Source organism: Medicago truncatula, chromosome 2, assembly GCF_003473485.1.
Source record: "Medicago truncatula cultivar Jemalong A17 chromosome 2, MtrunA17r5.0-ANR, whole genome shotgun sequence".
In the NCBI taxonomy this organism is placed as follows: domain Eukaryota; kingdom Viridiplantae; phylum Streptophyta; class Magnoliopsida; order Fabales; family Fabaceae; genus Medicago; species Medicago truncatula.
The window spans coordinates 34,129,803-34,150,556 of record NC_053043.1 but is presented as its reverse complement, the minus strand read 5'-3'; the positions used below and the strand labels follow the sequence as shown (position 1 = coordinate 34,150,556).

At 31.7% G+C, this 20,754-nt stretch overlaps 1 protein-coding gene across 1 annotated transcript; it reads left to right on the top strand.

Moving 5' to 3' along the window:
• The first annotated feature begins 18,901 nt into the window (after nt 1-18,901).
• LOC112419415 (uncharacterized) lies at nt 18,902-20,504 on the top strand. Its single transcript, XM_024777070.1, has 3 exons — nt 18,902-19,054; nt 19,130-19,276; nt 20,463-20,504. The coding sequence occupies exons 1-3, from the start codon at nt 18,902-18,904 to the stop codon at nt 20,502-20,504; spliced, it is 342 nt and encodes a 113-aa protein (XP_024632838.1).
• Nucleotides 20,505-20,754: the final 250 nt, after the last annotated feature.

Here is a 20,754-nt window from a genome sequence, read left to right as displayed (position 1 = left end):
TTAAAATTTCAACAGCTCATAACTCAAATCTTATAGTAGCAGGTCTGAACCTAATTGTGTTTCATATATGTACATGCAGAATTTCAGCTTACAGTGAAAATTCTAATTCTAATTCAACAGGAATAGTAATATGCTTTAGAGTGTTAAGCTTAAAATTAATTTTTGTGTATTCATGAAGTTTAGTTTGTTATTTATTTCTCACAGTGCAACTTAACTACGGATTTCGAAGTTCAAATTTTGTGACATAATTATGCAAATTTGTGGGTACCAATGCGCACAAGAACTGCAAAATTGGTAACCAGCTGATCTGTTTGTTGTGTGGTCTAGCCAAAGATTTGCATTGTAACTAGTTTACTAAAGGTTTTCATAAGAGGGTTGAATGTTGCAACATTAGGACTTATGTCCATGTGGAGAGCTCAACCCAAAATACTAGTCCATTAAGTGGGAGAACCTCACGGCTTAAATATCATGTCAAACACTTTTACCTACTCGATCCGGTACTCTTAACATTCTACTAGAAAAACTTTCATTAACCAACATAAAAGTAAAAGGATAAAAATAACCTAGATCAAAATTGACAGACAACTATAGAATCCTCCTCAAAATAAAAAGTAAACAGATAACTATAGAGAGTCCGACATCGAGTGGTTTATAAAATAAAGAAATAAAGTTATCTATAAAACCAAGGCGTAACGGTCAGGCTGAAACAAATGGCTTCACTGTGTAACACAAATCGACATAGTTGTTTGAGCTTGTGATCAAGCATTTTATTACTCAGCTTGTTTGTTAAGTTCTGATGATGTTTTCGGATCAACACAAATCAACATTAGGGAGAAGAACAACATGATAGGAATGGAGACTTTCAACAAGGTTGAGTTCACAGTTTAACTTAATTATGGTAGTGCGCGTTGCTTCCATCTCATCGTCTCAGCATTGTTGTTTTCATCTCAATGGTGTTGAAATCGGATGCACAAAAAATCAAATGCATCCATTGAACACATTGTGATAAAATCAACTATGTTGCTATAGGAATCAAATTTATCAAAACCAGCTAAATAACGTTAGGGATGAGACTGAGTCTTCTTCAACTCTTTCATTACTCTGATGTTCTTGTATCTCTTATTGAAACTTAATTTTAGTATTTGGTTTCTACTTGGTAGTATGTCTTCAAAATTCTTGCACTCTGGAGGGTATCTTTTGATTCCAAACCAAATGATATTAGTACTCATATTAGGCATGTCTTTGAAATAGCTTTGTCTGAATCATGTGTTGTTAATATTTGCTTCCAATATGTTTGCTAAATTTATTTCTCGCTGTTTATTTCTCTGAATCATATGTTGTTAATTGAAAATTTCTATTGTATTGCATTCTCATTTTCTTTAGATGATTGTGCTTCACCAGCTGCTAAATTTAAGCTTACATGGAACAATTTCTATCCAACAGGAATAGTAATACGGTTTAGTGAGTTATCCTACCTTTTTAAGACAAAGTTTCTTTTTTCGACTTCTTATCCATTTCCCTATTTTTAATTACACAATTTTTTCTCTCTATTTCTATTTTTTCAAACATCAATTTGGTTTTCTATTTTGAGGACAATATGCTTAAGTGGAACTCATGTCACAAGTTCGATTTAGTTATTATAAATGTAGGTGATAGAAAGAAAAAAAATCTTCAAAAAATAATTTTGAAGTAAAAAAATTCTTCAAAAAATTTAACACAGAAGAAGAGTGAACATTTAACATTTAACACAGTGCCACACTTTACATGACCAAAACTATCCTAAAATGTGTATTTGAGACATTTATATAGAAGAAGAGTGAACATATTTTCTATACATCAAATTGTACAACAAACAATGCATAAAGAATGAACTATGTCAACTAACTCAGTTAAGAATTTATAATTTGGGAACAATTCAGACAAACCTGACCTTGATTTCCAGTCAAAACATCAATATTAGACAATTTCAACACAATCCTTGCTGTAGTGTTAGGGTCAACATTCGTTTATTTTGTAATCACAAACTTTGTAAATCAAGAGGTAAACTCAGGTCTGGTTGCCTTGTTCTTAGAAAGTTCTACATCCTTTGTGACCGTGTTAAGGCTACGACATCATCAATTTTTTATGTCTGCGTCTGCAATTGAGGCTACATCCGGCACAATGCTGCGTGATATCAAGGTCGCAGCGCGTTTGCGTTTTAACAATTTATCATATTATAGTCATGATTAAGATTGAAAACCAATACAAATGGGAGAAGAGTAATTAACCAAGAATGGCTAAGATTGAAGAGGTGGACACTGCGAGTAATGTTATCTTCGGTTCTTGGAATTTGATCAGTTGCGGCGACAGAAGCCAATTTGGGGTATAAACTTAAAACTGGACTAAGGATACAGCCAATCTTGAAATTTTCTATGCTTCTGATGTACCGAATTAGCTTGAAATTAATGTGCATATAATATAACAGGAAACAAAAAGACCAAAGGAAGTAAGTTATTAGACAAATAATATAACAGCTTGAAATTTTATTTGTTAATCACAAATAAATTTCAGTCTATAATTGAAAAGAAACTAAAAAGAGAATGGAAAATAAAATTTTGGTGGCACTTCTCTTAACAAAATGGGAGATGGATGGTTTCCCATGGTTCTGCATTGAGGCATTGGAATCGTTTTGGCACTGAAGTAACAAAATGTATATTCCTTCTAGCATTTGCAATACTCCATGTGTCTGAAGCAAACGTAAACTTGCTCCAAGATCATTAGGCATCACACAAAGATCATCCCGAATTATAAAAGTAGCAGTTTCCTTAACAAAGCCATCACCAACACAAGTCATATCCTTTCCACAAATGAATTTCTGATTTCGAACACTGCTTATACGGCTCCCACATATATCTCCCTCACAATTTCGAGTCCTCGCACACAAAATACTGCACAGGTGTATCATCAATATTCAGTTTGAGCCGTCGACAATACGCCTCCATTGAGTTTCTAGGGTTGAGTAGCATTTATTTGCAGGTATTGGACCATAGATAGAGTTCATCAAGATCTGAGACGCTATGATGCAGTGTACTCAGGCTGCCAAATTTCACTGCGTCAATATCTGACTCCTTAGCCACAAGTCTAGAAATAGTACCTAACAGTAAGGTTAAGAAGCTGAAAAGAGCACCAACAAAATCCTTCCCTGCTTCAGCATACAGAAGCTTGAGATAGTGGACCAATGTTTGCTTATGCCGTATGGCCAAGATCAGACAGGAATTGTGGAAAAGTAGACAAAAAGACGAAAGGAAGTGAGTTATTAGACAATCAATATCCTAATTGAACCATTAAGCTTTTTGGTACAGTTTTAAGTTCGTTTTTGTTATTTGATTATCATGGCACTCTTCAAAATAATAAGATTAGTCCCATATCGGGAGGTTTGTGCAACAGAGAAAATAAACTTATCTATAAAACCAACGTGTGATAAATATGTTAAGTCACAATGAATAGAGGATATTTCACTGAGACTTGCCAACATAAGTGTTCTCATTACAACATTGTTGATTTTTTCCAGTGAGTCCTTGCTTGCTTGAAATATACAAACCATTGTGATTGTGTCCATCAAACGTGGCTGATTGGATACAATAAACGATGTTGATATGCAAATCAAAACCTCATTTTCATTAACATTTTGTATTTCACCATTTAATAAATGAAGTTTCTACAATTCACTCACACATTAAAGTGTATTGGGGCCCTTTCTTATTAATTCAATAAGTTAAAGATAATTTTTTATGAACTGTTTGTCAGACTTTTACATTTAAAAAATATCATTTTATTGTTTAAAATAATCATACTAAATTTTTTATATTTTACCCAAAAGAAGTTAATCAATATTCACTATTATGAGTTAAAGACATTTTTCGTAAATAAGATTTACTTAATATAACTATTAATTTATTAGAAAAATACACTCACCTCCCCTCAAGTTTGGTTAAACAACACAAACCCCCCTTTTAGTTTTCAAAATACAAAAACCTCCCTCCTATGTCACACGGCGTTAATACTTAACATTTCCTCTGACCCAAGACTTTGTTTTTCATCTCCTTCTCAGGTGCATTGCTCCACTTCCTTAATATACACCAATAATAATTATTTATCATGTAATTCCCATTCTCAAAAAGGGTTCAGGGTCACTACCTATTTCTTATTCACAATCCTCTTATGATTATGATTTCACCTTCCAATCTAATATTCATATATCCATAAGTCCTAACACTGGAAGCCAAAGGTCCAAGTTTCACAGCATTTCAACATCTAATACCAACACCCACGAAGAAAATTAAGCAATGTTGTGGGAAATGAATCTTAATGACATGACTGAATAATAAGACATGAATAACCAATACATAGATGCAGAGTTGCATATTCGGTCTCGAAATTACAGTTCAGTGCACCACTTTTTCTAACAACACATGGAATTTTTCAAATGTGGAACGATAATATTATCTTGATAGCATATTATTTTTATATATTCTAAATGGAATTTTTCTTAACATTATCATGTCGAATGTTGTTTCTACTTTACATGACCAAAACTATCCTAAAATGTGTGTGAGACATTTACATAGAATAGAAGAAGAGTCGACAAATTTTCTATATTCCAAATTGTACAACAAAGAATGCTTAAATAATAAAATATATCAACCAACTCAGTTAAGAACTTATAATTTCGGAACAATTCAGACGAACCTGACCTTTATTTCCAGTCAAAACATCAATATTAGACAATTTCAACACCACCCTTGCCAAATCCATCCGAAAGGTTGATCCGTCATCGGAAGCATTAGCAGAAATCAATCTAGCAGTGTTCTCTCCAGCCATGAGCTGTTGATTAGCGAACAGTAGCCCTCCTTTCTTCTCTCCAGCCATCAGTTGATTGAGTGTCAAATGATGCTTCAGATGACACTGCAGACGACAACTCTTGCATGCATGACATCACTTTTCTGTTAGAGTGAACAAAGTATGTGATCGTGTTAAAGCTACGACATCATGGTTTTCGATGTCTCTGCGTTTGCAATTGAGGCCACATCAAGGATACACCCAATCTTGAAATTTCATATGCTTCTGATGTATCCCATCAGCTTGAAATTAATGTGGATATATAATATAACCAATATCCAAATTGAACCATTAAGCTTTTTGGTCTTATGGCTACAGCTTGATTCTCCTTTTCACATGTTACGAGGAGTTAAATCTTCACTCGACATCCTTGATGAATTCAAAAACACACTATCATGCCACTGCCACTACTTGCCTTGAGTGGATTGTTGGAATCTTCAGCGAGAACAATGTTGAGAGGGAAGAAAGTTTAAATTTTAAAAGCATTGTGTGGATAAGCGACACTGTGTCTGTAAATAACACGAATGTGGTCCCGTCGTGGTTCAAACCTTTGATAGTGAATCATCAGGAATCAGAACAAGAAGATTAAAGAGAGGGAGATTTTCAACAAGGTTGAGTATACAAGAGTGAGGTAAAGAAGCTAACCGCAAACGAAATAGTAAACACAGTCAAAAACATTTTGGTCTTCAACGCATGGGAGAATGATTGAATTGAAACACCTGCTGGGTAAAGGAAGAAGATGGAAATAGAAAACTAATAGAATAGTCCCACATCGGGTGTTCTTGAAACACACAAAATAAATTATGTATAAAACCAAGGTGAGATAGAGAGGTTAAATCATGTATTGGGTTGGGTTATCTCCTTTCTTGTAGTCTTATTTTGTAACAGGTGTCTTTGAGTGCCAGCATATTAATCAAAATGGTGTGCTTGCACTCAGGACATTTTGATATAAAATCAAAACTACTGTTATACATGTCAAATTTATTAGCACCAGCTAATTAACCGATTATTGTTTTCATAGAGAGAGAACCAATTATTGTTTTTTTAACAAATTAAAATGGAATATATTGCTTAAAAGAAAGGTGATTTACCCTGCACAAGGTTTGCTAAAGAGAAAAAAATACCCAAAGTCTGTTACAAACAATAAGCACCTAGATACGATGCCAAAACATGAAAGATCAACAAGTTGAAAACAAAAAAAGATTACATGATACCCATACAAAACCAATTATTGTTAATGATATTAAATTTGAACCGACAATGTATCATTCAACTTTTCAAATGAAATGCTCTAGTAAGGAGTACATGAAATAAAATATATTAAATAAAATTATATAGATATATAACCGTCATGTATGCCCACCGCTTAATTTTTTTTTCCTTTCGTGGCAATTGAATAAATATATTATATCTTCACTATAAAATAAGGTATTGGATCTTTAAAAATATTAATAGAAACTAAAAAATATATATATTGTATGTATATATATATATATGCTTAAGTTTTTATTGTTTTATTTAGGTCCCTAAAGTTATTAATAGCAGACACTTTAATCTTTTAAATTTTTACTATTTTATTTTGGTCTCTTTCGTTATAGATAATACGCTTCTTTAAGATGTAATATTAAAAGACATTGGTCACTTAAGTTACCAACATTAGACACTAACACCAAGAACCATATTGTCTAATGCTTGTAAACTAAAAGTAACATTAAAGCTTAAAGAGACTAAAATGAAACAATTTTTTTTAAAGAATCAAAGCCTCCAACATGAAATCAAAATAAAACCAAGAAAAACATAATGAATGTAAGAAATACTTTAAAATAACTTAAGGGATCAAAGAGTAATTTAAAATTCTATTCATATACAATATTTATAATAGTATGTCATTTTGTCCCCACCTATCAAAATTTATGGATCAATCAAGGTTTTTAGTTGAGCTAGTACTTTCTTTAAGGGTCATATGTGTGCATCAATACATGTTTTGTGATTTCATTTGGTTTATATCTATTGAACTAGTTCTCTATTTCGGATCACATGGGGCATTGCTTTGACACAGTTGTGCAAATATGAAAGTTTATATAACATATCAACAAAACAAGTTCATATAACATTTGTCAAGAATTTTTTATATAGTTTTCCCAAAATAATTTGAGAAATTAACAAGGAATTTAAAGAAAACCGATATTCAAGATGAAAATCCAAGTTCGAGGTGAAAACAATAGTGTTGTTGAATGGCAAAGATCACTTAAAGCATGTTATTCAAAAAATCACAAAATAGTCCAAAGTAGGCAAGCTTCGTTGGTAAGTTAAGGGACACCAAAAGAGTTTTAAGCTGTAGGTTCGACGTTCGAACCCTATAAACTAACATTTTTTTTTTTGAAGGACCTGTAAACTAACATAACCACTAACTTTCTAACATTATCTATCCATAAATAAAACACATCACAAAAACAAGGTAAATATATACGGCGAAATTGTGTTGTCTATACTTGATCAATATCACGGCCAACACACCACAAAGGAGATGTTTTCAAGGGTGTTGAACAATTTACAAATGCTTCTAATCTATTCTAAAATGTAACTTCATTAGTCTTTAATAACAAAGGAAGAGGCTTAATCCTATTCTCTAAGCTAAATGAGAAATAATGTGGAAATTCTTTCACCTTCAAATCCCTCCCCATCTCCACACAAAGTAATTGTATTTAGTCTCCAAATTATTCTTAATAATATAACAAAATAGCAAGAGAATCCAATATTTTGCGCAATAATCGATTAGGGGTATAAACTTTTCTTCAACACTACAAGATAGAAAATGGTAGGATTAAGCCATTTCTCCACCTACCAATTCACACAACTCTTCTCCTCCTCCACCTATTATTCCTATTAGGACTTCTTCTAGAATTAAACATACTCCTTCATATCTTAAGGACTTTATTTATTGCACTCATTCTAATAATCAAACCATCACACCAACTAGCAATTACTCTAAATATCTGTCATATGCTAATTTGTCTCATTCTCATACCTCTTTTGCTTTGTCTCTTTTGCATAATGTTGAACCAAAATCCTATGCTGAGGCAAGTAAACTTGATTGTTGGAAGGAGGCTATGCAACATGAGTTATCTGCTCTTGAGAAGACTGGTACTTGGGAGATTGTGGATCTTCCTGATAACATCAAACCTATTGGTTGTAAATGGGTTTACAAAATTAAATATCATGTTGATGGATCTATTGAGAGATACAAAGCTAGATTGGTGGCTAAAGGCTAAAGGTTACACTCAGATTGAAGGGTTAGATTACTTTGACACATACTCTCCAGTTGCAAAACTTACTACAGTCAGAGTTGTCATTGCTTTGACATATATCAACAACTGGCATTTGCATCAACTTGATGTAAATAATGCATTTTTGCATGGAGAACTTCAGGAAGATGTCTATATGTTTATTCCACCAGGTGTCCCTCAATCTCATCCTAATCAAGTTTGTAAACTTCATAAATCTCTCTATGGTCTCAAGCAACCTAGCAGGAAATGGTTTGAGAAGCTCACTTCAGTTTTGCTTCAGCAAAATTACACTCAAGCTTCCTTTGATCACTCTCTCTTCATCAAACATAGAGACATCAGTTTCACCATCATTCTTGTCTTATTTGATGATGTTATTCTTGTTGGCAACTCTGTCACTGAATTCACTACTATCAAGTCCATTCTTCATGATAAATTCAAAATCAAAGATTTGGGCCAGCTGAAATACTTCCTTGGCCTTGAAGTTGCTCATTCTTCAAAGGGTATTTCTTTATGTCAGAGAAAGTACTGCCTAGACCTTATAGATGATTTAGGTTTGATTGGTGCTAAACTTGTTTCTACCCCATCTGACCCTACAGTCAAATTACACCATGATTCTAGTCCTCCTCATCTTGACATTCCATCTTCTAGGAGACTTATAGGTAGGCTATTATATTTGAATATAACTAGACCTGACATAACCTTTATCACACAACAACTCAGTCAGTTTCTCACCAATCCATCACAAATTCATTACAATGATGGCATGAGATTTCTAAAGTACCTTAAAGGTTGCCCATGATCTGGTATATTCTTCCCCAGAGATTCAGATTTACACATTCAGGGTTTCTCAGATGCTGACTGTGTAGGATGCAAAGACACCAGAAGATCCATATCTGGCCAGTGCTTTTTCATAGGCAAATCACTTATTTCATGGAGAACCAAGAAGCAGCTTACAGTGTCAAGATCTTATTCGGAAGCTGAGTATAGAGCACTAGCTTCAGCTTCATGTGAAATGCCATGGTTGTTATACTTGATGAAGGATTTGAAGATTCAGCGCACTAAGAAACCAGTGATATATTGTGATAATCTTAGTGCAATTCACATAGCACCAAATCCTGTGTTTCATGAACGCACCAAACACTTAGAGATTGATTGCCATATTGTCAGAGAGAAAGTTCAAGCAGGTGTTCTCAACTACTACCAGTTTCTTCAAAGTACCAAATTGCAGATTTTTTCACCAAGTCCCTACTTCCTCAACCATTCAACAATCTTCTATCCAAGTTGGGGATGGTCAATATATGCCAACCTCCAACTTGTGGGGGGCTATTACGCCATGAGCTTTCTCCAACCGATGAGAAGGAGACAGTTGTTTCTTGCAATATAAGTAATTGTAGTGTAGTACAGTTTCCAGTAACTTGCAGTACAAGTAACTGGAATATAGTACAATTCATTTGTGTGTGTATAGCATTGTACTCCTTTGACTCAATCTATGGAAAATCATTTGTTTCTCTAGTTTCATAATATGAATCTAAAACAAATTATTATTCTCCTACAACTTAACATGGCGGCATTGTTTGAATCTTCAGTGAGAGCAGTGTTGAGACGAAAGAAAGTGTTACATTTAAAAGCACGCGGTGAATTATGAGAACGTGGTCCTCATCTTTGTTAGAAACCTTTGAAAGCAAATCGACTTTAGAGAGAAGAACAACATGATTAGAATGGAGACTTTCAACAAGGTTGAGTTCACAGTTTAACTTAATTATGGTAGTGCGCGTTGCTTCCATCTCATCGTCTCAACATTGTTGTTTTCATCTCAATGGTGTTGAAATCGGATGCACAAAAATCAAATGCATTCATTGAACACATTGTGATAAAATCAACTATGTTGCTATAGGAATCAAATTTATCAAAACCGTCTAAATAACGTTAGGGATGAGACTGAGTCTTTTTCTACTCTTTCATTACTCTGATGCTCTTGTATCATTTATTTTCTCAAGGACAGTACTAGTGTGATTGGTCAGACAATGTACTAGAAATAATGTGTGAATTATGGGCTATAGAATATGATGGTAGTTTCTTATTGAAGCTTAATTTTAGTATTTGATTTCTACTTGGTATTGTATCTTTTTTGCTGATTTGATTCCAAACCAGATGGTGTTAGTACTCATATTAGGCACATGTCTTTGAAATAGCTTTGTCTGAATCATGTGTTGTTAATATTTGCTTCCAATACGTTTATTTCTCGGAATCATGTTGTTAATTGAAAATTTCTATTGTCTTGCATTCTCATTCTCATTTTCTTTAGATAATACGGTTTAGTGAGTATCCCAGTGAGCTTAACTCAGTTGGTAGGGATATTGCATGTTATATGCAGGATTCGGGGTTCGAACCCCGGACACCCCACTTCTCCACAATTAAATTGTGTGAGCTCTAGCCACTAGACTACTTGACAAAAAAAAAATACGGTTTAGTGAGTTAAGCTTTAGATTAATTTCTTTTGTATTCATGATTTGTGTTATTTGATTATAATGTCACCAGACATTTCCATTTATTTAATATAAAATCAAGTTAAGTGGAGATAAATCTTCATTCACCATCCATGGTGAATCCAAAAACACACTATCATGCCACTATAGAGTGAGTAGTGAGTACACTCTTCAAAATAATAAGAGAAGTCCCACATCGGGTGTTTTGTGGAACAGAGAAAATAAACTCATCTATAAAATAAACCCAAGGTGTGATGTGAAGTGTAAGTCCCAATGAATGGAAAATACGTTCAAATTTCCTTCCCAACGTTGTTTGTTTTTTTTGGCCATCTTCCTTTTGATTCTTTTGAAATACAATGCTCATGTGATTGCGTCTTTTGATTCTTTTGAAATACAGTGATCATGTGAGTGCGTCTTTCAAACAAAACAAAGGAAAGGGTGTCAAATAAAATCAAGAATGTTGCTATGCAAATCAAATTTATTTATTAGAGCTATCGAAATAACAGTTGGTTCACATTATTTTTATATAACTACACAATTTATTCAAACATAAATTTGTTCCATTTATTCAAACATCACTTTGGTATTCCATTTCGAGTAACATGACAATATGTTTGAATGGAACTCATGTCACAATTTGTTCTTTTAAAATTAAAGAAAAAACATAATTTTCAAATAACATTTTTTATTTCACCATTTATAAATGGAGTTTCTACAATTCATTCTCAGATGAAATAAAGTATATTGGTGCAGTGCACTTCCTTCTTAATTCAACGATATTTTCTTTATGAACTATTTGATTACTTTTATATTCAAGAAATACCATTTCATAAAAAAAACCATCATTTCATTGTTTTCAAATTTATAATTATGAGTTAAAAAAAATATTTCACCAACATTTTTTATAATTATGATTTAGTTAAAAAAATTAAATTTTATTTCACCAACATTTTTTATAATTAAGATTTAGTTGTTATAATTGTGAATCATAGAAAAAATAACTTATTTAAATATCAATTTATTGATTAGGTGTACAGGCACACTGTTTGAGTTTTTGTTTCAGTCTTTATAAAACTTGTTTATATTAAAATTGGTCTCATAATATTCATTGAGAAATAATTTTTTGATATTAACATTGTTTATCTCAAATACAGTGTCGTTTTTTTTTTTTTTGTTTATTTTCAAAATAGGTGTAATTTGTAAAAAAATAAAATAATAATAATTAGTAAGAGACAAATATAAACATTATGCAAATTATTTATGAGACCTAACAAATTTACACTTGGGATGCGAGCCTTTTTTTTATCTCTTTCATATTTTTTCGTTTTTGCAGTTTTGGTGTTTTAAGAAATTTTCAAATTTTTGAAGAAAAAAAAAAATTTATTGATCAGGTGTACTTGTACACTCAATGAATTTTTGTTTAGTCTTTATAAAAAATTTCATGTTAAAATTGCCCATAATACTCATTGAGAAATAACTTTTTTTACATTAACATTTTTATTTTAAGTACGGTGTGTTCGGTGATCATACCTGATCAAAAAATTACTACTGAAACGGTGTTTGATGGAAGTTGTAAGAGATTGCAACCGATTGGAACAACGGCGGTGTATACCTGTAGATACTCCGACACCCAATCAATATTGAGAATAAGAATGGGGTTAGGGGAGATACAAGACTCTAACCTTGAGAAGTGTTGAGAGTCCTCCTTTTATAGTGTGGAGACGCAGGAGCCGTTATATGACACACATGTTACGGATTTGTGGAAACAACTAATCAAGACTTCAAGCTGAATATCCAAGTTCCACTTACCAACATCAGTCAATTTGTTGGAAGGAAACCTCTCAATCTCAACTCTTCCTTGTTGAATGACCCAGTGCACATAATGACAATTCAGAAAGTTGTTGAATAGTTCCACCTTCAAAAGTAGTAGGCAGCTTAAAAGACTAAACAAACCACCAATTTGGTAACATTTGCCTATCCAGAAAAAAGAAAGTCGCAAAATCAAGGTTAATATAGAATGCAATTGTTTTGTCCATACTTGATCAATATCGAGTAAATGGTCAATTTCTCCCCTGAAATTGTAAGTTTCGTCAATTACCTCTCCGAAATTAACAAAACTTCAATTACCCCCCTGAAATTGCATAACGTTAATCAATTTACCCATCCGTCAGATTTTTTTGTTAACTGTTTACGGTTATGATCAAATACCCCCCTGAAATTTTGCACTTATGTGCAAAATGCCCCATAAACTTAAAAATTTAGATTTTTTTTCTTACCAAAAATCATACATTTAGTTTTTCAAGTAGTATATTGTACTTATTGTCATAAAAATTCTATTCACAAGAAAATGAATGAATATATGCCAAAGAAATCATGATTTTGTCATGTGCAGCTTTTTCATTCATATTTCATATTTATCAACAAGCTTTGTTTCTTCTTCCTTGTACAGATATTAACCTATGAATTTCCTTTATGGACACACAATTATCAAAGATTTGTGTACTTTATGATTGCATACTCTAACATAATTATCAACTTGTGTAAAAAAAAGTCTTCTATATATTTATATATTTAAAACACATGAGAGTAACATACCTTTCATAAAAATTTATCAGCAATGATATATGGTACGAAAAAATGCACGTACGGAAATAGACGAATGTCAAACTTGTCCAATTTTTATGAAATTAAAAACTGATATAGTATGCTTTGACGGAAATCATTGATAATGGCTAATAAAAAGCTTGACAATTATAACATGAGAAGTATTGAAAACAACCAATTTACGGAATACATGGCTGAATGGCAAGCAATAATTACTTTCGTTAATTTTCGTGTTCACCGTCCCGTACTATTTATCATTATCCAAGATTTATATGACCAATAACTGCATAAACATACATTCCATACATATTTATATGATCAATAGTTGTTAATTTGTTTGTCTTTAATATCTTTTGAGTTAAGGATAAAAAAAATATAAATTTTTAAAGTTTAGGGGGCATTTTGCACATAAGTGCAAAATTTCAGGGGGGTATTTGATCATAACCGTAAACAGTTAACAGAAAAATTTGACGGAGGGGGTAAATTGATTAACGTTATGCAATTTCAGGGGGGTAATTGAAATTTTGTTAATTTCAGGGGGTAATTGACGAAACCTACAATTTCAGGGGGGAAATTGACTATTTACTCGATCAATATCACGACAAGCACACCACCTAGGAGATATTTTCAAGGACGTTCAACAATATTGATACGATCCAATTTGAGTAGAGATTACACTCCAGACTAAACTAGAGACACAAGAAAGGAAATTGGTTAATTTTTCATGGGTTAATAGGTTTTTACCCCCTGTAATATAGGTCATTTCCGGTTTTCCCCCTGTAAAATTTTTATTTTGATTCACCGCCTTGTAAAATATTTTTGTTTTGATTTACCCACTAATAGGCCAAACAAAAACGAAAATTTCTTGAAAAAAAAATAAAATTGGTTTTTGTTTGGCCTATTAGGGGGGTAAATCAAAACAAAAATATTTTACAGGGGGTGAATCAAAATAAAATTTTTACAGGGATGAAAACCAGAAATGACCTATATTACAGAGGGGTAAAGACCTATTAACCCATTTTTCATTGATTCTAATCCACATACAATGTCTACATACACATAGAAAGATAACTACAACGGCTACATAATAATACTACTTAATAACTAACTAATAAAATATGCATAAAAGATCTCTTCTAGATTAAGATGAGTCATCACATTTATATTTCTTATTCTAAATATCCCATCAAATATACAAATGCTTCTTTCAAGTACTTGTATTTAGCACAAGTAGTTTTAGTTATGAACAAGTATTTCAATGTGCTTATTGGTTCTATTTCTATCTTTTGGATTCATGGAAATAAATGGTCAGGACCGGTCCTAAAAAAATGTATGCCGTGGTCGAGACAATGTACTTGTGCCCTTTAAATTATTCTAATATTTTTTTCTTGTATTTTTTGTTGGAAAAAATTATTTATAATTAAATTCTTTAAAATTATATTTTTAAGATTAATTTATAATCAAAGTTCTTTAAAAATTTATTTTCAATATAATTAATCAAAACGAATTAAAAAATATATATCTCTATAGTACTAATTACTATATAAAAGTAATAATTTTGGTCTAACTTTTTCTTTCGATTATACCTATATCCCAAATGTACAGTCATTGAGTCAAAAAAACAATTTGGGATGAGGCCGAATCACTTTCATTAGTTTTGTTCCTCTGCTACTCTCTTATTTGTACATTTGATTGAGTTTTATTTGCAATTATGTGAATAGTTGTAGTGAATATATTTTCTAACAATTCCATCTTTGTAATAGGTTCATTCTCAGATTTTCATTTGTAATGACTTCACTCTGTCTATTGGGCTGAAGAATAATCATGGACTCGGCGGCGAAGCTAGCCATTTTTTTATGAGGGGTCCAAATTTAAAAAAACTAAATAAAGTATATTTTTGGTTTTCTTTTATACTAGTTTTTGATAAATAAACTTATTTGCGGTAGCTAAATATTTATTATTGGGGTAGCTAATTACACAATGTACTAAAAATTTCAAATAAAAAAATATGTTTTGGGGTAGCCGAAGCTACCTCATGGTGAAGGCATAGCTTCGCCCCTGAATGGCACGGACACTTGTGATTATATACAATCACTTCTATTTTATCAAATTATTATTTGTACCCGCATCAGAGATTCAGAGTTAAAAATCTTGATTCTAGAAATTCAGAAAAAGACGACGACGTAAGCTTTGCAGCCACAGTTGTGAATTATGATATATAAGAATCATTTACTGATCTGTAATTGTAAGAGTTGAATAGGGAGCTTATAAGAAAGAATACTGCAATTGTAAGAGTTGAAATCCAAGTTTTAATATAACAGAACATAATACTTTGATTTGTTGATTTTATGCAAATGACTTTATTCATATAAAACTAATCTTACATCATGATATTTATGCAGTGTTGCAGTCAGTACCACAATTTACATTACATAACCAAAACTATCCTAAAATGTGTTGGAGATATTTTCATAGAAGAGTGAATAAATTTTCTATATACCAAATTGTACAATAAAGAATGCTTAAAGAATGAAATATATCAACCAACGCAGTTAGGAACTTATAATTATTCAGACCAATCTGACCTTGACTTCAAGTCAATACATCAAAATTAGACAATTTCAATACATCAAGATGCGAAGCATTAGTAGAAACCAATCTATAAGTAGAGAGTGTCAAATGCTGTTGATCTGCAATTGAGGCCACATCAGGCACAATGCTGCGTGATATCAAGGTTGTGGTGCGTCCGCATTTTAACATTTTGTTGTCATATTATTTTCATGGCTAACCAAGAAGACTAACTGTTTCTCTTGCATTGAATACTCTTGGATTGAAGAGGTGGAGACCAAAAGACCAAATAAAGCGTGACAGTGTTATTAGGATTCTCTTAGATTTAACGTTTTCTCTTGCATTGATCTTTTTTGTCTTATGGCTACAGCTTGGTTCTCCTTCACACTATGCATACAAACATAGGATTGTTTTTGTTATTTGATTTTAATGCCATTAATCATGTTACGAGGAGATAAATCTTCACTCGCCATCCATGGCGAATTCAAAAATACACTATCATACCACTACTTGCCTTGAGTGGATTGTTGGAATCTTCAGCGATAACAATGTTGAGAAGGAAGAAAATTTAAATTTTAAAAGCATTGTATTGAGAAGCAACGCAGTCAATAACGCAAATGTGGTCCCATCGTCGTTCAAACTTTGATAGAGAATCATTAGGAAGAAGAACAAGAAGATTAAAGACTGAAGAGAGGGAGACTTTCAACAAGAGTGGGGTAAAGAAGCTAACGGCGAATGAAAGAGTAAACACAGTCGAAAACATCTTAGTCTTCACCGCAGAGGATTTCACTATTGGGGAGATTGAATGAAACACCTGTTGGGAAAAGGAAGAATATGGGAAATAGACAACTAAAAATACTAATAGAATAGTCCCACATCGGATGTTTTCTGAAACACAAAAAATAAAGTTATGTATAAAAGCAAGGTGTGATGGAATGGTATAAGTATGAATTTCTTAGCAGTAATATTTGGTATTCGAGGCTTTTTCGACAGTACATCCAAATCAATAAATGTTATTCAACAATTGTGATTAAATTGTGTACTTTCGTTAAAGGCATGATATGAAATTAGCACTGCTGTTATGCAAGTCAAATTTATCAGCACCAGCTAAATAACATTTGAACCGAGAGAATTTAACTTTGGATTACCAAAACATACAAAAGATAAAATTTGGTTTGATTCTTTGATATTGTTTGATCTTTTTATTTTGATAATGTGAATAAATTATAAATATTAGTTTTTATCAAATTTTAATTAAACTTATTTTGATTTAGATCAAAATTATCTTTTACACTTTCATGTATAAATTATAAACATTAGTTTTTATCAAATTTTAATTAAACTTATTTTGATTTAGATCAAAATTATCTTTTTTGTAACAAACTATAATATAAATTCTTATTTTTTTTAATGACACTGACAATGTAGCATTCTTATAGGCATGTTTGTTTGAAAGCATAATGGAAAATGAAAAAGGCAGCCCAAAACTAGGCACGTGATATCAAGGTTGCGGCGCGTCGCGTCTGCTTTTTAACAATTTGTTATATTACAGCCCAAAACTAGGCTCATCTTTCCACTTTTTTTATTATACTAACGTTTAAAAATTATTAACGGTGTTTTTTTATGAAATTTTAATTTTAATTAAAACTAAAAATATATATATATTTGTTGCTTTCAAATTATAACAAATCAAATTAATCATGATTATTTATTTCAATGATACCAATAATATAACAAAAATATATAATCTAAATTCTTGTTTTTAATGACACCAACAACGATATTTATTATAGAAAAAGTAGTTTAATGATATATTTGGGATAATGAAAAAGTAAGTATAAATATACTCATCTAATTTGTTACACTTTTTAAATGATAAAGAACAATAAAATTCGACATATATATTCATATCGTGTTTGTTACATTTTTTTAGTATTTAAATTTATTCTTATCTATTTGTTACATGTGTTATTTGTATTCAATACAGAGAGCATTCTTGAAAAGAAAAATTCAACCTAAAATGACTGAAAGGGGTTGTTTTCTTTATACTTCCTCCGTTCCTTTTTAAGTGTCACTTTTGGAGAAAATTTTTCTTCCTATTTAACTGTCACTTTCAAAGTTCAATGCAACATTAAATGTTGTTTTACCAATATTGTCCTTAGTTATTTATTGCGGAGAGAGAATTATATGAAATGAGATATTAAATGAATAATGTCATTATAGTAAAGTATAGCTTATTGCATCAAAAGTAGTATCAATTGTTGATTGTCTTGATTTATATAAAAAATATCAAAATGTGACAATTAAAAAGGAACGTAGTATAAAAGTATAGATAAAACTAAGGCGTGATGGAAAGGCCAAGCCATAGTGAATTGAGGATACTTCACTGAAACTTAAATACCTAAGTGTTCTCAATCATGTCAAATTACAAATTTCCTTCCCAACATTGATGATTTTTTCAAATCAAAGCTTTGTTTGGAAGACATGGATCATTGTGCTTGTGACCATCAAACGAAGCGGATTTGATAAAATCAATATTGTTGCTATGCAAAATAAAATTATTTATTAGACCTATCAAAATTAACATTTGGGATGAGAGTCTTCTTCTATCTCTTTCATCATTTTTTTTCTTTTGTTTTTTGGTTTATAGATATTTGTTCACTTTATTTTTAAGGGTCAAGTGCAAGTGTCTCCTCAGAGACTAGTGCAATATTATAAATTGTTCAACATAAACTATCATTTTAAGTTAGGGTTAAATTGGTTGTTTGTTTAAAACTATTAGAACTAAATTGCGGAGATAAAAACGAAGAGTAATAAGACGTAAAAGCGTTGGGATTAGAGTTTGTTGATTAAGCGTCAAATATAACCTAACGATCACGTATATGGATTCTAGCTTTTTTCCGATATTATCACGTATCACTCAGCAATATCATTCATGTCTAAATGAGATTATGAGATCGATCGTATCGTTTAATTGACGATTTCTCAATCTATTAAACGATCTGAAAGCTTTAAGTTCCGATACTTTGTGTGATTACCAAAACACCAATCTTATGTCTAGAATCATTGTTTTGATAGATGAATATTCTAAACTTAGATTCAAAAGCATTTGAGATTCAGGTTGGTGATCATGTGTTTTTGAGAGTGAATCTTGTAACCGGTGTTGGACGTGCTTTGAAGTGTAGGAAGTTAACTCATCGTTTTGTTGGACCGTTTGAGATTATTGAGAAGGTTGGGGTTGTAGCGTATCGGATTGCGTTACCACCGTCTTTGTCGAATCTTCATGATGTGTTTCATGTTTCTCAGTTACGGAAGTATGTGTATGATGCGTCACATGTGATTCAAGTGGATGATTTGGAAGTAAGGGATAATTTGACCGTTGAGACTTGGCCAGTTAGGATTGAGGATCGTGAAGTGAAGCGTTTGCGAGGCAAAGAGATCGTTTTGGTGAAGGTAATTTCGTGGAGAGATAGTGCCCTTTTTTAAACTCTAAAACCTGTCTTGCTCTCTAAGTAACCTGAGTGCATTTCGTGGCCTTTTTCAAATTGTTTTCGTCAAAACCTTTGCACAACATGTCTTGAATTTTTTGGTTCGGTCTCGCTTGTAATAATCAGAACTAACTCGTAGTTTGCCGAAAACACCGGTATATGACGAATATCTTAATTGGTACACAAGAATAAAAAAAACATACTTTTAAGTACCCTTAAATTAATAGATGCACATAAGATTATCGTTATTAAATTAGTTAAATTATACAATTGTCGTATTAATAATAAAATTTAAGGAATGTGTTCTACATAATTTAAGTTATTTTATAATAATGCATAAATGTCCAGATCTTCTACGAGTGCAGCGCAAATCATTAACGGTGTTTTACATATAAAATAAAAAAGATATTTAATAGAAAAACTACATTAATGTTGATTTTTTGAAAATAGTGATGAGTTTCCAAAATATCAACACTAATGTTGTAGCATTTCTATTAAATACTCCCTCCGGTCCTTATTATAAGAAAAAGTTGACTTTTTAGGTTCATAGAATAATTAATGTATCTTATTATAAATATAGACTAGATACATCACTTACACAATGAACCAAAAAAATCAATTGTTTCTAATATAATAAGGACCAGTGGGAGTATTTTTTTTATTTTATATGCAAAACACCGTTAAACATTTACACCGCATTTATTGCAGATTTTATGTGTATATATATGAGCATAAACAAACTTTTATTCATTAATATGAGAAAATCAATATGATACAATTTTTGAAATTATGTAGAACATATTCCTTAAATTTTATTAGGCTTAATTTCACTTTTGGTCCTCGCATTTTGACCAGCTCACGAAAATGGTCCTGCCTCTTTCAAATCGAACAAAATCGTCCCTAAACTATCATGTTTTTGCAGTTTTAGTCCTACGTCCTATTTTCAACTCCAGAAACGCAGAGAAATGACAGTTTTAGACCTACCCCCTATGCTCAACCATGAAATAAACAATGAATAAAGCATGTGGGTACAAGGAATCCACTTTATTCAGCACACTAACTAAAGAACCCTAATTTCTACGATATGTTTCAAATTAGAATTTTTTGGTTAGTGTGCCACTAATGTTCTTTTTTCAATTGTTCCATGCCAGACAATGCCTCTCAAAGCTACAAAGTCAAGTTATTACCTCTGAACTGACACCTATTTGACTTTTTCATTCTTTTTGGATATGACAAAAATATTATATAACACACTTTCACTTTGACAACAAATTACTAATCAAACAAAAATGATTAATTAGGAAATTCAATTATATTTTATTTTATGATGAAAAGATTTTTATTTAATTAATACGACTATTGTATAATTTTACTAATTTAATAACAACAACCCTATGTGCATCTATTAATTTAAGGGAATTTAAAAGTATTATTTTTTAGGAT